General features: G+C 30.6%; 1 protein-coding gene across 9 annotated transcripts in view; it reads right to left on the bottom strand.

Moving 5' to 3' along the window:
* The window catches only part of LOC127279891 (uncharacterized), a 258,929-nt gene that overhangs the window by 113,117 nt on the left and 122,154 nt on the right, over positions 1–23,658 (bottom strand). Inside the window, exon 4 of one of the 9 annotated variants that reach the window (XM_051302541.1) lies at positions 21,411–21,451. The exons of the other annotated variants lie outside the window; for them this stretch is intronic. Coding sequence (XP_051158498.1) covers positions 21,426–21,451 — 26 coding nt within the window. The 3' untranslated portion in view covers positions 21,411–21,425. Of the gene's footprint in view, positions 1–21,410; positions 21,452–23,658 lie in introns of those variants that run through there. 9 annotated transcript variants of the gene reach the window in all.

Genomic DNA, 23,658 nt, shown 5'->3' on the forward strand with positions numbered 1-23,658 from the left:
AGTAATATTTTCGAATGTGATCAATAGATCGAAGATATTTTATTTTAAATATATATTTTCCGTTCTTAAACATAATAGAGTTAACAACGAATATCATGTGACTTTATTTTATAAGTTAACTGTGATGTATCTTATGTTTAAATGAATCAATCTCGGGAGGGAATGTTGGAATATTGTATTTATGCATCTTTATGCTTCTCGATTGACTCTGTTAGTCATTAATATACGTCACGACCGTATGCGCGCGCACTTCTTCTCCGACTCGCTTGTACACTGCCTTTTTGTAACTCACTCTGTTACACATCATCTACCGCGTCTCATCGATATCGAATAAAATAAAATAAACGACCCCTGTGTTCCTAAAGGTAATAAGTGTTTTTATTGACTTGAACCCGCCCTATAATTCGATCAAGTCAACAGGTTATAGGCCAAGAATCGCTTTCCACTGCGCGAAATTAAATTAAGTGAAAATATCGTGAATTTTCATGTGATCGTTTGCGGCGTGTTCCCAGCGTGCTTGCAAGTTTAGTGGCAACCATTTTCGACAGTGAACATTTTGAGACTAACGAAAGTTTAAAGCCTACGAAAGTGTTTTCTACGATGTCCACCGTCACTAAAAGTATAATAAATCGATGCCGATCCATGTTGGGCATGCAAAGCGAAGACGTATTTGTTAATGTGATATTTAAAAGTTTGCCTTAATAAATTCAGAGACACATAAATCCGTTTTTCTGGGTTGTTTCCTTTTGCAGAGAATTGTGTTCGTTCTCTAAAAATTGAAACGACTAGGTTCGTTTTTCGTCTCATCGATATCGAATAAAATTAACGACCGCTGTGTTCCTAAAGGTAATTAGTATTTTTATTGACTTGAACCCGCCCTATAATTCGATCAAGTCAACATTTTTAAATATTCAGAAAATAAAATAATAAAAATTATTTTATTGCTAAAATAAATAATAATTAAATCAAATTATGTGTTCCCGTGTGGATAAAGCGACTATCTTGCCCCCAACACTTCATGGCCCCCGTCGGGGGCGCATGAGGGCTGATCCATATGGCGAATCCATGAGGGCCAACGTAGAAGCCCTGCATGGATCACCCACATGATGGTTTAGCAAAATTTTCTAAGTCCAAATGTCAAATATTTTTTCATCAACAAAAAATTAATGGTTACAATGATTCAGAACAACGAAAAACGCGTTTTTGATAAAAATATATTTTACACTTTTTTGAAAATAACACTCTCACATATGGCAAAAGACATGAGAGCCAACGTAGGGGCCCGTATGGATCGATCGCCCACATGATCGAATAGCAAAATTTTCTAAGTCAAAAAGTCAAGTATTCTTTTATTTCAAAAAAATTAATGTTTACAATGATTCAGAACAATGAAAAACGCGTTTTTAATAAAATTATATTTTCACTTTTTTTGAAAATTCACCTGGGATGATTCATGATAATAATCATAAAGCATAGAATTAATTATATTTTATAAATTCAAACTTGTACATTTTTACGTATTTTTACGTATAGATTACAAGAAAAATATAGTGGAGTTGATAATCATAGCGTTTTCAAGGAAAAACTGATAATTTTCGTTATATGTGACTATGTGTCTATCTATGTGTTTTTATGCTTACATTACAGGAAAAATTAGGCAAAATTGGAATTTTTCCACCTGCCTTCACACTTTAACCCCCTTAAATTTTAGGTTTAAGGGTACGGAACCCTCGATTTTAATGCGAGTGTAACTCGCACTTGTCCGATTTTTTTTATTTAAAATTATTAAATGATAGTGGAAATCCATATTGGTGAGTTTGAGGTTATGTTTATTAATTTAATTAAATTTTATTTTTATAACAAATTAAAAAAAATTTAAATTTAATTTCAGTATTTAAATCTAAAAACACATATCGACACATAAACATCATACCACATAATTTAAATTATGTTCGGTTTCACGGAAGCACTCCCTTTTTAGGAAAATAATTTGTTTAATAGAATTTTTTATTATTTTTTTATTTAAAACTATTAAATGAGAGTGGAAATCCGCATATTGGTGAGTTTGAGGTTATGTTTATCAATTTAATTATATTTTATTTTTATAACAAACTCAAAAAAATGTAAATTTAATTTCAGTATTTAAATCTAGAACGTTGACGGACGAAAGATCATTTAATTAAGAAATTTCGATTTTTACCAAAAACAACTAACATCTTGACTAAATTATGTAAATCCGAAAAAATTATCATCTATACTAATATTTCATCTTGACACTATATAACGACAGGAGAATTCTGTCAAAAATATTAAATAATATTATAATCAAATAATATTAATACTTACCCCGGACAGCACCGAAACTTCCCTGAACCTTGACTGAACCTCGTTTGACGAGGTTCGGGAACTTTAGTCGCGAGGTCCAAACGAGGTTGAGTTGATGTTTAAATGTCCGCGCATAATAAAGGTCAGTCACAGAGGGTGGATGAATATTGGATTTGAATTTCTGTTAAATATTAAAATTAAAGATTCTTGGCATATTGTGAGGGGATATTTAAGGAAATTAAAAATTTAAGATTTGTTAAATGTAATCGTTAAATATTCTTGAATTTTAGAAGGAGCATAAATACGGAAAAATAAAAAGAAAGCAAATGAATTTAAAAACCCGATGGGAAAAATTAATAATTAAATTAAAATAAAAAATGGTCATCAAAGTATTAGTGAAACCATTTGTTCCAAAAAAGAATTTGTCTCAAATCCAATAATTAGGAGAGACATCGGGCAGAAAAAAAATTTCGACAAGAAAAAAATTTTCGATCACTGCTTATATACCAATCTAATGGCACCTCAACTGCGAGAAACAGTTATGATGTTCGCCCTCCCTGTGGCGTTGAGCGGACTAAAGTCCAGAGCTGAGCCATCAGCGCAGCGCGGGAACATTTGAAAAATTTGATTTTATTAGATATTTTATTTTATTTTAAATATGACAAATAATTAACTTAATAAATAATAATTAATGTCATAAATAATTATTAATAACATAATGTCATACTTAATAATTCGTTAATTATTTATTTTTAACGAAAATGTAACAAAAAAATATTTGTAGTATAAAAATAATATCAAGATGAGAAATTTAATCATTTTTAAATTTTCTCTGTAAAAAAATATTTTGTGGCCTAAAAAAATTATCACGATAACAAAATAACTTTTATGTCAAATTTTCTCTCCAAAAAAATTAATTAACTAAATACCGTAATAATTAATTGATTTTTTTTACTACGAAAATTTACCAAAAATTTATTTGTAGCACAAAAGAATATCACAATGAGAAAATAATTTTTTTTTTTAAATTTTCTTTGAAAAAAAATTATTCGTGTCTTAAAAAAAATCACGATGAAATATAATTTTGTTGTAAAAATTTCTCTGTAAAAAAATTTAACAAAAAAATTATAAGTAGCACAAAAAAAATATTACGATGAGAAATTTACTTATTTTTAAATTTTCTCAGTAAAAAAATTATTTGTGGCCCAAAAAATATCACGATGAGAAAATAATTTTTTTTTCAAAATTTCTCTGTGAAAAAAATTAATTAAATAATTAGCTTAATAATTAGTTAATTAATTTTTTACTACTAATATTTAACAAAAAAATTATTTTTTAATGGTAATATTTTTTTTGACCACAAATTATTTTTTTGTCAAATTTTCGTTAAAAATAATTAATTAACGAATTATTAAGTATGACATTATGTTATTAATAATTATTTATGACATTAATTATTTATTAAGTTAATTATTCGTCATATTTAAAATAAAATAAAATATCCCGTGTGGAAAAGTGATGTGGGCCCTCAGTGGGGGCCCTTATGGATCGCCCTCATGCCATGAGGGGCGCATATGGATGATCCATAGGGGCCCCTCATGGAAACGACATGCTCATCGATGAGGGCGATCCATGAGGGCGCCCTTATGGGCCCTCACGTTTCCCATAATGTTTTTTAATCAATAATATTAATAATAAAAGTTAATTAATAATAAATAAGCTTAAGTTATGAATAAATAACATATTTATTTAATAATTATTCAATTTTAAATTAAATTCTTACTCAAATTGAATTTATTAATTAACGTTCTAATTAATTAACTGTCGGATATAATTAAAAGTAATAATAAATTAATTAATTAAAAAATATGTTATTTATGCATACTATTAATCCATATTTTCATTTTTCAATTAATTCATACATAGAATTAATGATTAAACGCTAACCTGAGAAATAAATAAATCTAACGCATGGGGGGAAATAAAACCTACGACCTACGGACTATGAGTCTAACGCTTTACCAACTACGCTACACACGCTACTTCAAAACGAATGCTAACTTCTTGATGCTATTTAAACTTTAAAAATACCTAACAAAGAAAAGTGCTTAACATCATTTAGTTAAAGTTAAGATATTAAATTATATTTTCCAATCAAATGCAATTTATAAAATATAATTAATTATATGCTTTATGATTATTATCATGAATCATCTCAGGTGAATTTTCAAAAAAGTGTAAATATATTTTTATTAAAAACGCGTTTTTCGTTGTTTTCAATCATTGGAAACATTCATTTTGTGTTGATGAATAAATATTTGAATTTTGGACTTAGAAAATTTTGCTAATCGATCATGAGGGCGATCCATGCGGGCCCCTACGATGGCCCTCATCTATTTTGCCATAAGTGTGAGTGTTATTTTCAAAAAAGTGTAAATATATTTTTATTAAAAACGCGTTTTTCGTTGTTTTCAATCATTGGAAACATTCATTTTGTGTTGATGAAAAAATATTTGAATTTTGGACTTAGAAAATTTTGCTAATCGATCATGAGGGCGATCCATGCGGGCCCCTACGTTGCCCCTCATGGATTCGCCATATGGATCAGCCCTCATGGGCCCCCGAACTCTTGAGGGCAAGATCGTGGCTTTTTCCACACGGGATCTAATAAAATCAAATTTTTCAAATGTTCCCGCGCTGCGCTGATGGCTCAGCTCTGGACTTCAGTTCGCTCAACGCTACAGGGAGGGCGAACATCATAACTGTTTCTCGCAGTTGAGGTGCCATTAGATTGCTATATAAACAGTGATCGAAAGTTTTTTTCTTGTCGAAATTTTTTTTTCTGCCCGATGTCTCTCCTAAATATTGGATTTGAGACAAATTCTTTTTTGGAACAAATGGTTTCACTAATACTTTGATGACCATTTTTTATTTTAATTTAATTATTAATTTTTCCCATCGGGTTTTTAAATTCATTTGCTTTCTTTTTATTTTTCCGTATTTATGCTCCTTCTAAAATTCAAGAATATTTAACGATTACATTTAACAAATCTTGAATTTTTAATTTCCTTAAATATCCCCTCACAATATGCCAAGAATCTTTAATTTTAATATTTAACAGAAATTCAAATCCAATATTCATCCACCCTCTGTGACTGACCTTTATTATGCGCGGATATTTAAACATCAACTCAACCTCGTTTGGACCTTGCGACTAAAGTTCCTTAACCTCGTCAAGCGAGGTTCAGTCAAGGTTCAGGGAAGTTTCGGTGCTGTCCGGGACCAATTGACATCTTATATTGATGACTTAACAATATAAATTCTATATTGAATTTATTTATGTGTGAAAAAATACTTGTTGAAAAACATAATTAAACCTAGAAATTAAAACATGGATAAGATTACTAATTACAACAACAACTATAACAACAACACTCCTTCAAACACCTATGGATTTTTCAACAACATAAGAACATCATATGGAACGGCTGTTGCTCAAACCATGAAAAAATGGATAAAAAATAGTATACGCTTGATCAAGTTATGTAATCATAACCGCTTTTTACTTCGTTGTAAGTCAAGTGGATTTCTTCCTTCTCATTTAATTAATATTTATAATAATTTTAAATTTAATTATTACTCCACTTTCAAAAAATTCGATAATTTAAATTTCCTGTATAGAATTTCAGTTTTGAATTTGGAAATTGATGATATTCATATAACAATACATAGTTTGCAGTCTTTGTACTTAATTTAAAGAATATAATATATGAAACAATCAATAATGATCATGTTACTAATAATTTTTTTCAGTTCCAAAGTTTCATTTTTGATAAATATGAAAAACAAATAATTCAGAAATCTCTTTCGAAATTCGAATGGTTAAATTACAAATATTATAAATTTAAATTTAATAAGAAAATTAATAATAAGTGGATAAAGAATTTGACGAAAAAAACTATTCCAAAAGATATTTTATATTTTTTGAGCTTAGGAGAAAAATTCTATACGAAACAACACAATAAGGCTAAGATAGTTGAAGAAACGTTATCTCTTGTTGAAGAAAAAATTAATTTAATTCCTAACGAAAAAATAAATGATTTTAAAAGTAAGTTGTCTAATAAACTTCAATGCTATTTGCAAAATAACTATTGGGAAGTCCGTTGGGGGCGTGGCTAGTTATTGCGCTACCTAGTGGCATCAAACATAACTACTGAACGTAGGATAAAATAAAAAAAATTACACGTAATCAGTGATATATTAGTGAATAAAGATCATATTAGTGAACTTTAAATCAATTCCATTTTATTTTATTTTTTAATTAACTTTCACTATTTGAACAATGAAAGTCAGTTTACATGAAATATGTAATTTTGCAAAAACGCAGCCAAGCTGTAAAAGTTTTATTGGAGGAGAGAATCTTTCGAATGCTGGACATGTGATTCACTGTAAGACACTTTTTGACAGTAAAAATACTGTTGATATTTATAATATTTTAGGGTTTTGTCTCTAAACATCTCATTTAAAAGATGCTCCTCACGAAATAACGGGGAAAATCTCTAAAAAAGGAGAAATTCGTGAGATGAAATGTACATGTAAAGCCGGGTTAAGTGGTGCTTGTAAATACGTGGTTTCTGTGTTGTTATATTGTAACAAACATTGATTATTGAATAATTTTTTTATGCATAAAATATAGATATTGCATAATATTGGTATAGAAGATATTTGTTTGTTTTGGTTGTCTTAAATGTTTCATATAAAAAATACTTCAATCCATTTAGTTTTTTTGGTATTGGATAACATTGGCATTAAAGATATTACGATTTTGTGGATAAAGAAAGATATTGGATAACATTAGTATTGAATATATTTTGATAATGCAACAAAAATATTGATTGTTTGATAATAGTGGAAGCTGGCTTTTCGAAAAAATTTTTGGTATTGGATAATTTTGGCATTAAAGATATTTTGATTTCAAGGATAATAAAATATGATATTGGATAACGTTGGTATTGAATATATTTCGATATTGAAAAAAAATATTGACTGTTTGATAATAGAGGATGCTGGCTTTTGGAAAAGTATTTAAATAGATAGAAAGAGGTTTTAATATTGTTTTAAGGGTTGAAGTTGTTTCATGGGTTAAATAATAGTTTGTGAGTTGAATATTGATTTGAATATTAATAAAATGTGCAGAGAAAAATAAGTTAAATAATCTTTATCGAAAATAATATAATATGGAAAAAGATTAAACAACGCTAATTCACGTTCATATAAGACTATCATTGTTGCATTCGTTAGCTGAATTATAGTTAATGAAATATTGTATAGGTGAAACACATGTAAGTAAATTTTTTAAAGCAATAAACTAAAATAAACGATATGTTTTGAAAATTGGCTTTATCGGCAGTTTAAAAGTTCAAGAAGGATACCATGTCGAACATAAAAGAGTACTTTATTTTAAGTAATGATGATTTTAAAATTATTGAAAATGTAAATGAAATGTTAAATGATATGCATATGTATATATAAATTTAAAGAATTTTTAAAAAATGATTCAAATTCTTTTTTCATTATGCAAAGTACTTTGTATTTACAAATGCTTGATTTAATTGTTCCAATTAGAGAAAGAGATAAACATATTCGAATAGTTTTTAGCGGTAATAACAATTCTGGTCATTGGATTTGTGTTTATTACGATGGAGTAAGACTTTATATTTTTGATAGTCTTAATACACGGTGTTTGAATATTCATCAAATAGAATATTTAATTAGATTGTTCCCTTTTAAACCAACAGAATTTTTTGTAGGTGTTGATCAACAACCGATTGGTACAGTTAATTGTGAAGTATAATGCAATAGCATTTGCAACATCTGTATTGGTTAACAGTGTAAATTAAAAGATTAATTTATGAAACTGATAATAATATAATGAGCAAGCATTTGATATCATTTTTTGAAAACAATTAATTAAATCATTTTCCGGCAGTTAGAATGTCTAATATTAGGATTTCGATTTGTAGAGAATGATTGGAATTGTCTTTTCATAAATCGAGCTAAAGAACTTCAAAATGGTGAACTAAACCTTTCATATTTTTTAAAGACTTTTCCCAGTAAAAATGACAACAGAGATCTGTCTACTGAAACTGAGAATGAAAAGAAAATACTCAAAGAAAAAAATTTGTCCTGTAAGATGAAGAAATTATCTACAGAAATTGAAGAGGGATTTACATGTTGATGTAAATTCAGTATGCACAACAGAAAATAATTTCTAGTCATATTGTTAGGGAAAATTTTGATTCTATGACATATCCTACAATGTTTCCTTATGGTGATCCTGGATGGACTGTTAACCTTAAGCATACTCAAGGTACTTGTAATTTTATTCATTTACAATTTTATATGTATCGTCTTTCATAGAGAAGAAAAAAGCGTGGATTGACACATGTGCGTTTAACTATATGTTTACGTACACAAATTTGCGATTCAGAAACTTCAAATAAAATTTTTAATTTTTCATAAAAAATTATAGATACCACGCGCGTTTCTTTTAGCTAGTTAAGAATCTTTAAATTTTGACAATACTATTATTTCTTTTGTATTGGAAATAATAAAATGTGGGTGATACTTCCCTAAACATTTATGTTTATATTTAATCAACTACATGTTTGAACTCATTTGCTGCTTCTCAGAATCGATGTATCACGTAAATTTAATTATCTAAGAATAAGAAATTGTATAATATTCTAGTAATCCCCGGACTGAGAGCTTATGAATGCTTCAATACATTGTTCCTTATTTTTAAAATTTTTACAATGGCTGACTGTCCATCTAAGTTTGACACAATCAGTGGCTCTAGTGTTCCATTCCGTTTTTTAAGGTTTAGCGGGTACCGAAAAGTGGTTCACTTTTAACGCAAATTGAACATGGTCGTTCGGTCTCCTTATATTACTCCATATGGGAAACTGAGAGGTGGCGGCCATATTGGATAGTAGTATAAGTACAAAATTTTGGCGCGCAAGTCAAGTGGTTAGTGGCAGTGAATTAGTGTATTCGTTGTGATCATTAATCTCGACCGATAGTCTTTTTCAAGTGAAGTCAAGTGTTTTTTATATATGGGTGATTCTCCGCGTAGCGCACGATTTGGTGTCTGAAACTTTAAAAATATTTTTTTATCGAAATTATAAATATCAATACATATGTTTGAAGATAAACTGTCAAGAAATAGATATACATGTTGGTCCGGAAAAATTGTTTAGAATTTTTTATACAAATTAAAAAGAAAATTCTTTACTTTTTGAATTCTATAAAATAGTTGAAATTTTATTTAAATTTTTGCGGTAATTCACAAAAATATATATAGCGCTTACGACAATTACAAATTTTTATTTCGGTAATTTACGGAAATTTCCGCGGTAATTTATAGAAATATGTAAACCATAAATCACAATTAAAAATTTTAATTTTGGTAATTTACGGAAATTTCCGCGGTAATTTATAGTAATATGTAAAGCATAAATCACAATTAAAAATTTTCATTTTGGTAATTTATGGAAATTTTTGTGGTAATTTACAAAAATATATATAGCGCGAACTACAATTAAAAATTTTGATTTTGGTAATTTATGGAAATTTATGCGGTAATTTATATAAATTTATTTGGTAATTTATAGTAAACTTACAGGAGCTATGATAGTTTATAATAAATATTTTTAATTTCGTTTGTTTCACTGTAGTATTAAACTTGCACTACTATCCGTTCATTAAATCCTGGCCCCTCTAGTTTTTGTTGAATAACTTCGCGAAAAAAAATCGCTATTAAAAATGGAAAAAAGCATGTTAAAGACAATTTTATTATGAACAATTTGATATAACTTTTAAGATAGTGTGTCAAATAGTGTTGATAATACGATAAGGAAATGGTGAAAAAACACGGGAAAAACGATAAATTTTTCATTACTGACTTTCACCCCTTACAATTTAAAGAATAATGGTTGAAAATTGAAACAAAAAATCATGTGTACACTAGGCCTAGTGTACACATTACTTATTCCTAAATAAAATTGTTAAGAAAAAAATTAAAAATGTTAATTAGTTTAATGTACAAAGTAAAAAAATTAAAAAAATGCAAACTCAGCTTCCAACAGTCGCATAAATTCAAATTTTAGCTTAAAATACGTGAAAAAATTCACACGTATTTAATATAAATTTTCAAAGTTCTGAATAAATTAGGAAAAAAGTTTGTTGCAAAAATTTTTTTTTCAATTTTTTTCGAAATCAGATGGTCTCGAGTGAAAATGAGTCTCCCATTGTTGACGGTCCGACAATGCCCAGTTTATTGCCCACTGCAGCAAGTGGCAGAAAACGCCAAAGGCGCAGAAAATGGAATATTGAGGGGAACAAATTTTTGGTCTCTGTTTGTGAGTTGTGGACATTCAAATCCAAAAAATTTCTTTTAAATATTTCACAAAATTTACACTTTTATTTGCATTGTTTTAAATAAAAATATAGTATTATAGAAAGTTATAAATACATTTATCCATATTTTTCAAATACTCTACATTATTTCTAAATTTTATTGAAAATTTAATGCTGATGATTGATATAGAGATATGGAAAATTTAATTGCACGTAACTTTTGAAGCAATTCATAAATTAATCTGAAATTTTATGTCTTATTGTGGATATGTCTTATTATCCATATGTCTGCACTTTAAATATACCAAATAAGAAAAATGTGCGGTGAAAAATAACGAAATAGTGAGTAATTGAAAAGACGTGACTTTATTTTCAGCTATTTTAAAAAATGTCAGTTTTTCGCATATAGTTTTTGAAGCATTTAATTTCAATACTTTTTCAAGTATGCCTTGTATATAACTTTTACTGATAAAATGGACTGGTACACAGAGCGTAATTTTTATTCGAACGACACATTAATTAAAGGCACATTTATAAAATAGTACCAAATCATATAATTCCTTTTGTTATACATGGTTCTCTCAATTTTTATATATGCCTGTAAAATGCTTCAAAAAATGTTTGATTGGAAGTGTATAAAAACTTGATTTACTGCATAGTGTGGTTATCGAAGCCATATGAGCTCATGTCTTCTACCCATTGGGAAAAAAACCATCTTTGTTTTTGAAACGTTCCTAAAACGTTTTAGAACGTTTCATGTCTGCTAAATAACGCTCCAGGAACGTTTAATGTTTTTAAACCGTTTTAAAAACATTGAATATTCCTGGAACGTTATTTGACAGACGTGAAACGTTCTAAAAACGTTTTAGGAACGTTTTAAAAACAAAGATGGTTTTTTGCCCACTGGTTAATGGTTTTTTATCTTAATAATACAGTAAATTAAAAAAATATAATATTACTAATTTATTATTTTTATTTTTGCTATGAGTGTTGGTGATGAGAAATAGAAAGTTTTTACCGTCCGTGATTCCAGTGCAAACTTGGAGTTGCATTTATTGAGGGTTGTACCTGGATCTTAACGTCTTTTTAAGCAGTAAAATGTTATAAAGTGTAATATTGAACGAAACTCTGAAATGTTAAACTTACAGTAAAACCAACCTGAGTTTTGTCAATTTCAGTTGACGACAGTCTTTCGCGCTGTAGACGTCGATTTCAAGTGCTGCTGAAAAGCTCATTTTTCTTTTAAAAATTTTAATAAATTGCGGGTGAAAAATGTCGGACGTTCTTTTAATTCATAAAACTGGATATAAATTCAAAATTAAAGAAACCGGTGGTAGTGGAAACTGTTTATTTTCATCTTTAGCTGTTGCACTTGAAAAAAGTGATTGTTTAGCTCTGCGTAAAGAAATTGTCACCTATATTACTTCATCTGAAAATTGGCCTTTCTACAGCTTTAATGCTAAATATGATTTTAATATTCATAGCTCATTGACATATTATTCTAAATTGAAACGATCTGGCGAAAGTGGTACTTATTTAGAATGCCGAGCAGCATCAGAGATGTTTAATGTGAATGTCAATGTGATCAGACTTTTCAATAAAAAGTATTATTATGAACAATTGTTTACATATAACGAAGATTCAGCAACAATTTGGTTATTATTCACAGGAAAAAATAACTTCGATGGTCACTTTCAGTTATTAGAACCAGTAATAGATTTATTTGTACAGGCGGATATAGTTTTAAAAAAAATTGATTCAGTGACTTGTGAACAAGAAAATCCGAGTGAATTAAATAATAACACAACATTAGAACAAAGTGAAGTGAATGATGACAATTGTTTAGGCAGTGAAAAAAGTAATGAAAGTGAAAGTATTATTGCTAATTTTTTAAAATTGTGGAATAATGAAAGGAAAAAAAACAGTGCTTTAAATGTGGAAGAAAAAATTATGGTTCTTAAAGTAAGAGCTCATTTTGAAATTGAGAAAGCTGAGATTAAAAATCTTAATGTTGTTAAGCGTACAGCTGAATGCTTAGAAATTTCAGAACGTACTGTCAAGCGAGTATGTCGAGAAGCTGCTGATGGAGAATTAAAGATACCTCATGTAAAAGAAGGAAGGCCGCAAATTTATATTGAGGATTTTTTTTAAGCGTCATTCGAAGGAAAATTTTCGATTTTTATCTCAGCAAGACTTTTCCTACTGTCCAGAATCTGTTAATTAAAACGAAAGAAGATGTTCCTGAATTTCCGCAAATATGTAAAACAACGTTGTGGAAATTATTAAAGAAAATAAACTTTAGTTACCAAAAATTTCAAAAAAAAAACCGATTTTAATGGAAAGTCGAAATGTTGCTGAAAAAAGAAAATTTTATTTGGAATCCATTCAGAAATTCAGAAATCAAGGTTATAATATTTATTACCTCGACGAAACATGGTGTTGGGCGAACCACACGCTCTCTACAGGATGGGTTGAATACAGTACTGAAAAAAATGTTGACAATTTTGATGCGTATCGTGATGTTCAAAAAATTGGCAACTATCGTGGAGGATTTGTGACCCCTTCAGGAGCTGGTAAAAGAGTCATCATTTTGCATGTCGGTAACGAAAATGGGTTTGTAGAGTCCTGCATGAAATGTTTCATTGGAAAAAAAGGCACCGCGGACTATCATCAAGAAATGAACGCGCAGCATTTCGAGGAGTGGTTTCATCACTTGCTAAGCATTCTGCCCAGAAATTCTGTTGTCGTTCTCGACCAGGCACCCTATCACACTATGCTTGATCCCCAGTTCAGAAATCCAACATCAAAATGGAAAAAGCAGAGATAATAGAATGGCTTCTTCGACGTGGAGTTGAAATACCATATGATGTGTTTGACTTCAACCAGAAAAAAAACCGGATTTGTTATTACTTGCACGAGACTATCATTATCCAAAAGTGTATTTACTGGACAAAATTGCAGAAGAAATGAGAAACGGTGAAATACATTTGCTATGGTTACCAGTGGCTCATTGCGAGCTAAACCCAATCGAGCTCGTTTGGGCTTATGTGAAAAAAGATGTAGCAAAAAAAAACAAAACATTCAAAATCGCGGATGTTCGAAACCTGTGTGAAGAATCTATGAACAACGTACCCTGAACATTGTGGCCGAATTGTGTAAGACATGCGCAAAAAATAGAAGAGGAATATAGGGGAAATCTTCCTCAAATTTCTGCGCACATAGAGCCGTTTGTTATCAATCTTCAGGATGACAGTGATAGCGAAGAGATGACTGACAGCGATGATACAATTTCAATGCTAAATGAATTATAGGTTAGTAATGAATATAAAATAATATTTATATTGCTTTAAATAGTAATTAAAATTAACTTATATTTGCATTAAGTATGTAATTTTTATTACAGTGAATCAAGAAAATCAAGTGACAGAAGTGATTTGAGAAATTTTGCTTCAATTTTAGTGCTTGCTGTCATACTCCGCCAGTACTCAGACAGTACTGAATTTTCAATGGGCATTATTTTAATATTGAAGTTTAACACAGAAAACGTAACTATTAAAATATTAGAGTTTTATTATTAAACATGTACCAACGACAGCATAGACAGTACTTTTCCAATACTGGCCATATCAGTATTTGTCTTGAGTATAATATTATATTTTTATTTTTTGTACTTCAAAGCGAGGGAATGTAAATATTAAGGACTTATTGTAAGATATTATTTAGCCAGTATTTTTTCAGTACTTAGACAATACTGAATATGTAATAGTAATTGACAGTATATTAACGTTTATACGCAGAGAAAAAAATACAATTATAAAAGTATTAAAATTTTTTGTAAGACATGAATCAATAACAGTAAAGCCAGTACTTTGCAAAACCTAGTTATATCAGAATTTGTTTTCAGTATTCAAAAAATATGGATAAATGTATTTATAACTTTCTATAATACTATATTTTTATTTAAAACAATGCAAATAAAAGTGTAAATTTTGTGAAATATTAAAAAGAAATTTTTTGGATTTGAATGTCCACAACTCACAAACAGAGACCAAAAATTTGTTCCCCTCAATATTCCATTTTCTGCGCCTTTGGCGTTTTCTGCCACTTGCTGCAGTGGGCAATAAACTGGGCATTGTCGGACCGTCAACAATGGGAAACTCATTTTCACTCGAGGCCTTCTGATTTCGAAAAAAATTGAAAAAAAAATTTTTGCAATAAACTTTTTTCCTAATTTATTCAGAACTTTGAAAATTTATATTAAATACGTGTGAATTTTTTCACGTATTTTAAGCTAAAATTTGAATTTATGCGACTGTTGGAAGCTGAGATTGCATTTTTTTCATTTTTTTACTTTGTACATTAAACTAATTAACATTTTTAATTTTTTTCTTAACAATTTTATTTAGGAATAAGTAATGTGTACACTAGGCCTAGTGTACACATGATTTTTTGTTTCAATTTTCAACCATTATTCTTTAAATTGTAAGGGGTGAAAGTCAGTAATGAAAAATTTATCGTTTTTCCCGTGTTTTTTCACCATTTCCTTATCGTATTATCAACACTATTTGACACACTATCTTAAAAGTTATATCAAATTGTTCATAATAAAATTGTCTTTAACATGCTTTTTTCCATTTTTAATAGCGATTTTTTTTCGCGAAGTTATTCAACAAAAACTAGAGGGGCCAGGATTTAATGAACGGATAGTAGTCACGGTGGAAATTCTGATGCCGGTGGTGACGCTGAGATCAGTGGAATCGGCGTTAACAATTTCTTTTTTAGAAAATTGTCATTTATTTTTAATTGGTTTCATATGTTTCACATTTATATAGACTAGAATAATATAACTACACTTTATTTAACCTTTATTATTTTCTTTTTTTTAATTATTGAAGGGTCGGTGGATGTCAGTGGAGACGATTTTGTGATGCCCTGTACAAATTTATATCTTCAAATGGGTAAAAAAAAGGATCAATTAGAAAATTGATTACTTTCTTCATGGATCAACTCAAGGAAAGTAACTTTTGCTGTTACTGAAGTAGAACTATGTTAACATTTGACTTTTATTTAAATAATTCAATGTTTAATAATAAAACACAGAATAAGACACGAAAGTGCAGTCAAGCATAAATAGCAAAAAAAGAAAATAATTATTTTTTTGATCAAACGTTTTTTTATTTAACTCCACTAAAATATACGATACTAAAATGTCAACAGTAATTGTATTTATTAGAGCACATAGCTAAAAATATTAACTTTTTTCTTTAAACATCCTATGGGGACAGGTCAAATTTTGACGTTTTCAGCCGTAAAAACCACTTTTCACGAAAATTTATAATGTTAGATACAAAAGTAACTATTGGTTTTTGTTTGTAATCATAGAAATTACCTTTTTACATTGGAATCGAAATATTATGTGAACATTATTTGTGATTTTTCTTTCACAACATAAAAAAAATCAAGTTGTGCGCTACGCGTAAATCACCCATATTTATTTATAAATAAATAATGGTCTTATTGTGTTCCTACTGTGGTTCGTATAGATGCAGCGGAATAACTTTTCATAAGTATTAATATTTTTTAAAATAAAAATAATGTTTTTTATAATTAGAAATAAATAAAATAAAAATTAGAAAAAATATATTTTTAAATTTTTAATTTAATCAAATGTAATAATTTTCATAAGTATCGATATTTTTTAAAATAAAAATAATTTAATTAGAAATAAATGCATATAAATAAGATAATAAAAATAAGTAAAATAAATAAAATAATATAATAAAAAAAAATAAAATAAATTGGAAAAAATGTATGTCTAATTTTTTAATGCAATCAAATATTAGATATAATTTTAGGTTTTCATCGGATCAAAAATTATTAAGCTTATGGCTTCAAAATATGAATGTTCGGAATATTTAATTCCAATGTTTAGTGAAAATTGTGTAAAGATTTAAATGTCCCGATTAAATAAATGTTTAGTATGAAACTTTCCTGAACATTTAAATGAAAATTTCGCCTAATTATAATTATAATAATAGTTAGGCGAAAATTTCATTTAAATATTCAGGAATGTTTCACACTAAATATTTATTTAATCGGGAAATTTAAATCTTTACACAATTTTCACTAAACATTTGTAACGATAGAGTATCGTAGTATAGCGGCGCGGCGAAAAGAGAGAAAGTAGACAGCGTAAGTAGTAGTGTCACTCTCTTCCCCCACCACTCGCTGTCACCTAGCTGCTAGTGATATACCTTTCGTCTCGCACCTTTTTCGTCAGTCTTCTTCCGACTCGCCTAGAGGTGCTCCTCTGACTATTGGAAGGGACTCACTCCTGGCTACCTGGTGCACTGTAGAGGCGCTCCTCTCAGAACATCAGAGCCTACCTTACTTCCTAGAAGGAGCTGTACGTGTTCCTACAGGTGCTCCTGTGGAACTGTAACTCCCTTCGCCCTCCATCCCATTACTCAGGACCGTCCATGCCGAGTAGAGGCGCCCCTCTCTCGACCTAGACGATGCCCCAGGTTAACTCCCATCTCGAGGCGCTCCTCGGATGAGGGTTACACCTGGTGAGCCTTAATACATATTCCTTCGCACTAGCTTCGCGTCGGGCATGAATGTGGGAACCGTATCCCACATCTAGCTTCTTCCCGATTACGTATAATCGACCTAGCGTGCACGACCCTAGTATCCGTCCGTACCGTCGTCTAGGGGGTAAATTCTAGAAAGTACCTCACGCGAATGTAATATGCGTCGTCCTGACCAACGTCTTCGCGAACGTGTTTATATTTAAACTCAATTTAAGCGCGATCGGAGCCTCAGCGAACGCTCCTCTCGAATAGCTAGTTCTTTTATCGTTATGTTTTCTAGAGTTTAGTATCTTCTTTGCATTGTATAGATTCTTTTGTTCTTTATTATTTTATGTAATACTTTATTTTGTATATTTTATTATTCTTTTATTTAAACAATATATTCTCTTTCGAAGGTTTAAATAATGACTCGTCAATGACTACACCTCTCCTCTACATCATAGTAAGAAATAGTTCCGAAATTAATCGAAACATAGATGGCGCTTCACGCCATCTACCGAGATTTAAAGTAACTAGTCAAAATAGGTACCCGGACTCCATCCGGCGAGCAAATCCTTTGGCTCAAAAATACGTATCATTACATGGCGCCCGAACAGGGACTAAATTTTTTTTTTTCTGAGTATCAAAAATTAAAAACTAGAATATTCAGGGAAAAAAGATTGATTTTTTTTTTCAACGAACTATGATTTGGAGGAGATTTGTTTTCTCGCCGCCCTCAAGACGCACTAGTTAAATTAATAGCGAAATATAAAAAAATTAATTTTTTTTTTCTCTCTCGGATCCGAAATGCAACACTAGTAGAAATTTTTTTTTTTATATTTATCTTTGCGATCAGTGCCACAAATGGAAGAAATGTGTTATGCAAGAAAGAAGACATCACCAACTCGACAGAAATTTGCAATCGTTCAGTGTTTTGTGTACAGTGAAATGAAATTAAAGTTTTTCTAGTCGCCATTTTTCTCGCATTACCCCCACCCTCGTTAACTAAAAGTAGTAAAGTGGAGGGGATAAACTAGTTTATATAGAACTACCTCGAACAGTTAACTCACATTTTATTGTAATTTGTTACACTAAGAAGACATCAGCTTTTACAACAATAATTTTTTTTATTCTGGTTATTAAAATTTTATTTTAATACAAAATGGGAGTGGAATGGATTTATACCCTATCCAAGGAACAACTAATCGCCGAGTTAAATCGACACCAAATTGATTCATCTGGTACAGTGGCAGCACTTCGTCAACGTTTGGTAGCTTTTGTTAAATCAAATCCGGAACTTTTTGACGAAACTACAGACCCCGACGACTACAAAGAAGAAGATGACATCTCTAAAGATGCCATCGCATTAGAAGATCCTAATTTGAGCATTATCAACCCTCTTCCACCACCATCGCTAAACCCATCGACATCAAACAACCAAGTGCAACAATTTGTTGGAACAACTGAGAATAATCATCCATTTCCCCCGGTATTACCTAGTAATTCATCACCATCCAATACCGCGAGTGATATTTTTGTTCTTGAAAGTATGCGGAAATGGGGATGCAGTTTTGATGGTAGTGATCCGTATGCATTTTTGGAAAGGTTGGAAGAACTGCAATCAGCTTATGGTTTCTCGGATGAACAGATTCTTCGAGGATTTCCAGTGCTTTTGAAAGGAGATACCATGTTATGGTATCGTAATAGTATCCGCTCAGTTAGATCTTTAGAACAACTAATTACTTCTTTGAAACAGTATTACCTGTCACCATCGGAACTGAGAAGTTTGGATTATCAGATTTCCAGAAAACTCCAAAGTAAAAGTGAATCAATTCGTGCCTTCTGTATTAGTCTACAAACATTAATGAGAAGACACGGCGGTTATAATAAAGTGCGTGAATTGGACACACTTTATTGGAATATGTTACCAGTGTATAGACTCCATACCAGAAGAACAGAAGTGAATGAAGTCAACGATCTGATACAACGCGTAGAAGAAGTTGCAGAGATTCTTCATTTAGTCAACAATGAAGATAAATCCACCAAAAGAAGTCAGTGAATGATGCCGAATAGAAGTTTGACACCAGTTTTCAAATGAAGATCACTGCAGGATCAACATTTGTGAAACATAATTTCTCGTTTTACCGGCATCTTTCAACCTATGTTATGTGAATGGATTTGAAGTTTAATTAACACTCACGTCATCAATCTAGTGAAAAACTCGTCTTTTAAGTGAAGCCTATGAAATAGAACACTCAGGTTTAACCTTCCTAGACCAGTAACAAAAGATGCGTTAAACAACTCGTTAAGTAAAAAACCGTTTTATTTCAAGGCATACAAGGATGTTACAAACCTCCGTATCCTGTGACACAAGATTTGAGAAAAGAAGAAGCCCAGCAGATGTTTCATAAAGAACAATAGTGTCTCGTGTAGTGCGTGTAGTTAACCCTTAGTTTATATATAAAAACTCAAAACTAGTAAAAATAGTAAACCGAATAGTACAACGAAATCTAGTATAACAATGAATGATTGCAAATGGACGTTGAAATTGGACTAGCAGACCAGCGGAATCCAACACGATAAAAATAATTTGTAAGTGGCTACTGCGTTTAATCGTTTTTGTAAAATTCTTTTTTTCTCGTACGCTCATTAGAATTCGCTTTCTAAGTAGGGGGGATGTAACGATAGAGTATCGTAGTATAGCGGCGCGGCGAAAAGAGAGAAAGTAGACAGCGTAAGTAGTAGTGTCACTCTCTTCCCCCACCACTCGCTGTCACCTAGCTGCTAGTGATATACCTTTCGTCTCGCACCTTTTTCGTCAGTCTTCTTCCGACTCGCCTAGAGGTGCTCCTCTGACTATTGGAAGGGACTCACTCCTGGCTACCTGGTGCACTGTAGAGGCGCTCCTCTCAGAACATCAGAGCCTACCTTACTTCCTAGAAGGAGCTGTACGTGTTCCTACAGGTGCTCCTGTGGAACTGTAACTCCCTTCGCCCTCCATCCCATTACTCAGGACCGTCCATGCCGAGTAGAGGCGCCCCTCTCTCGACCTAGACGATGCCCCAGGTTAACTCCCATCTCGAGGCGCTCCTCGGATGAGGGTTACACCTGGTGAGCCTTAATACATATTCCTTCGCACTAGCTTCGCGTCGGGCATGAATGTGGGAACCGTATCCCACATCTAGCTTCTTCCCGATTACGTATAATCGACCTAGCGTGCACGACCCTAGTATCCGTCCGTACCGTCGTCTAGGGGGTAAATTCTAGAAAGTACCTCACGCGAATGTAATATGCGTCGTCCTGACCAACGTCTTCGCGAACGTGTTTATATTTAAACTCAATTTAAGCGCGATCGGAGCCTCAGCGAACGCTCCTCTCGAATAGCTAGTTCTTTTATCGTTATGTTTTCTAGAGTTTAGTATCTTCTTTGCATTGTATAGATTCTTTTGTTCTTTATTATTTTATGTAATACTTTATTTTGTATATTTTATTATTCTTTTATTTAAACAATATATTCTCTTTCGAAGGTTTAAATAATGACTCGTCAATGACTACACCTCTCCTCTACATCATAGTAAGAAATAGTTCCGAAATTAATCGAAACATAGATGGCGCTTCACGCCATCTACCGAGATTTAAAGTAACTAGTCAAAATAGGTACCCGGACTCCATCCGGCGAGCAAATCCTTTGGCTCAAAAATACGTATCATTACACATTGCAATTAAATATTCCGAACATTTCAAATAAATCTTTAGGAAAGTTTCGGTGCTGTGGGGGCTGTTATGAAAGTAACGTTAGAACCAGGAAGTTTTTCCACTATATTTAAAAATTACAAAAGCATTTGTGTTTCTTGTAATGATTTAAAAGGCAGGGATAAATCTAAATCGTTTCACAAGTAAGTTATATATTGTAATTATATAATTTTCAATGTCAAATATTGTAAAAATTTCTATTTCGCAGATTCCCTCTGAATAACAATGAGCGATTAGGACAATCGGTTAAAGCGTTAAATTTGAAGACCTTCACACTAAATGATAAAAGTTTACTTTGTAGTGAACATTTTGACAAATCCTCTTATCGTTTGCGAAGTGAAAATACCCATTGTCAGAAATCTACTGCAATACCAACGATTTTTTTCCTGTGATAACAAAAGGTACGAATAGTAACATTAATAATATCATTAAAAAACATATATTTAAAATTAAAAATTTATTATTTACAAACATTGGAGATAATTGCAGTGAAATTTCAAATGCAGTTACTCTTAATGATGAGGAAAGAAAAATAAGTTATGTGGACTTAAACAATAACTCCTGCTTTGAGATTAATAATAGCCATAATAATAGAAGGAAATTCACTGATACTGCTCCTGATAATCCAGTGAAAAAATTTTCAAGTCTAATAATAGTATGAATTATTTCATAAAATCATAACTTACATTTTTGTTATTAATAAAAATAAGAAGTTTACGCAGCTATTTCGTAACATTAAGTTTTATAAATTAATTTAATTTATACTATTTTCGCTGCGAATTTAAATAATATATTTCACACTCTTTTTGGATAAAACTACATTAATTCTAGTATTTGAAATTAATAACATTTATCCACGAAAATGCAGACCTCTCGAAAAAATAATTAATTAACATTTAAATACCCGTGTGGAAAAGTGATGTGGGCCCCCAGCGGGGGCCCTTATGGATCGCCCTCATGTCATGAGGGGCGCATATGAAAACGACATGCTCATCGATGAGGGCGCCCCTATGCGCGCCCTCACGTTTGCCTTAATGTTTTTTAATCAACAATATTAATAATAATAGTTAATTAATAATAAATAGGGGAAGATGGGGCAAGGATAGTTAAGGGGCAAGGATAGTTAGTGGCTCTAATACAGAAACGGCTCGTCAAAAGTTTAAATTTCACGGCTAGATCCAAAAATATCTTACCTAACTATCCTTGCCCCATCCTCCCCTAAGCATAAATTATGAATAAATAACATATTTATTTACTAATTCTTCCATTTTTAAATTAAATTCTTACTCAAATTGAATTTATTAATTAAGTGTCGGATATAGATTAAGAGTAATAATAAATTAATTAATTAAAAAATTAAAAAATATGTTATGATCGGATATTTTCATTTTTCAACTAATTCATACATAGAATTAATGATTAAACGCAAACCTGAGAAATAAATAAATCTAACGCATGGGGGGATCGAACCAACGACCTACGGACTATGAGCCCAACGCTTTACCAACTACACTACCCACGCTACGTGAAAACGAATGCTAACTTCTTGATGGCATTTAAACTTGCAAAATACCTAACTCAGAAAAGTGCTTACCACGAGGGGGAATTTACAAGTAAAAATTGTGTACACTTGACTACAACTACACATATTACCATTATTACCTTAGTATTACAATTTTTACAAGAATTACATACTACTACCAAAATATTACTCTATTACAAAGTATTACACATGTATTACTGAGTATTACCCTTTATTACAAAAAATATTACACGCCAAACAGCACTTTCTTATACGTAGAACTTTCAATAAAATTATTATTTAAGAGCAAAACTTTAAAATAAGAAATAGAGAAATAAATAATTAAATATTTTTAAATATTAGGGTAAGTGCATCAATTACGGCGCGTTCATAAAAAATGACTATTATTACTGTTATATTTAATACAACTGTTGCAAAATGATTAAAAAACATTATTTTAATCTTTTTTTGATACAATTACAAATGAAGATGCATATTTAAACAATTATTAATTAAATTATTTGAGATCAAATTTTTTCCCTTGCCGTAATTGAAACATTTTGCTTCCTCGTGGAGGAAGCTTTGTAGTCCTTTCGTTTATAAAATTTTTAAATGGTGAAAACAAATTTTCTTCTATATAGAAACATGTTATATGAGATCCTGATCAATTGTCCGGATGTATGTATGTGTGTGGATCATTTTTGTGAACACGATATCTTTAACTGGTTTTAATGGATTTGGGTAAAATTTAGTTGGCTTATTTATTACATTTATCTCTCAAAAATGACGAGAGGATTTTTAAAAATACCCCCAAAAAAAAATTTTATCGTCTTTTTCCAAAATTTTTTTTTAATTTAAAAAAAATTTTGGAAAAAGAAAAATTTAAGGTAATATATCATATAATCGTCTTCCTTACGTCAAGGCGAATCGATTGGTATATATAAATTATAGATTTGATTGAAACTAATAGAATTAATGTAAGTTAAAAAATCAAAAATTCACATTTTAGCTAAAAAATGTTGTTTTCTTAAATTCATGTTTATATGTATATAAAATAATTTTATTCCCTGC

The sequence above is a fragment of the Leptopilina boulardi genome, unplaced genomic scaffold (assembly GCF_019393585.1).
Source record: "Leptopilina boulardi isolate dan_hultmark-lab unplaced genomic scaffold, ZJU_Lbou_2.1 LbouV2_224, whole genome shotgun sequence".
NCBI classification, from domain to species: domain Eukaryota; kingdom Metazoa; phylum Arthropoda; class Insecta; order Hymenoptera; family Figitidae; genus Leptopilina; species Leptopilina boulardi.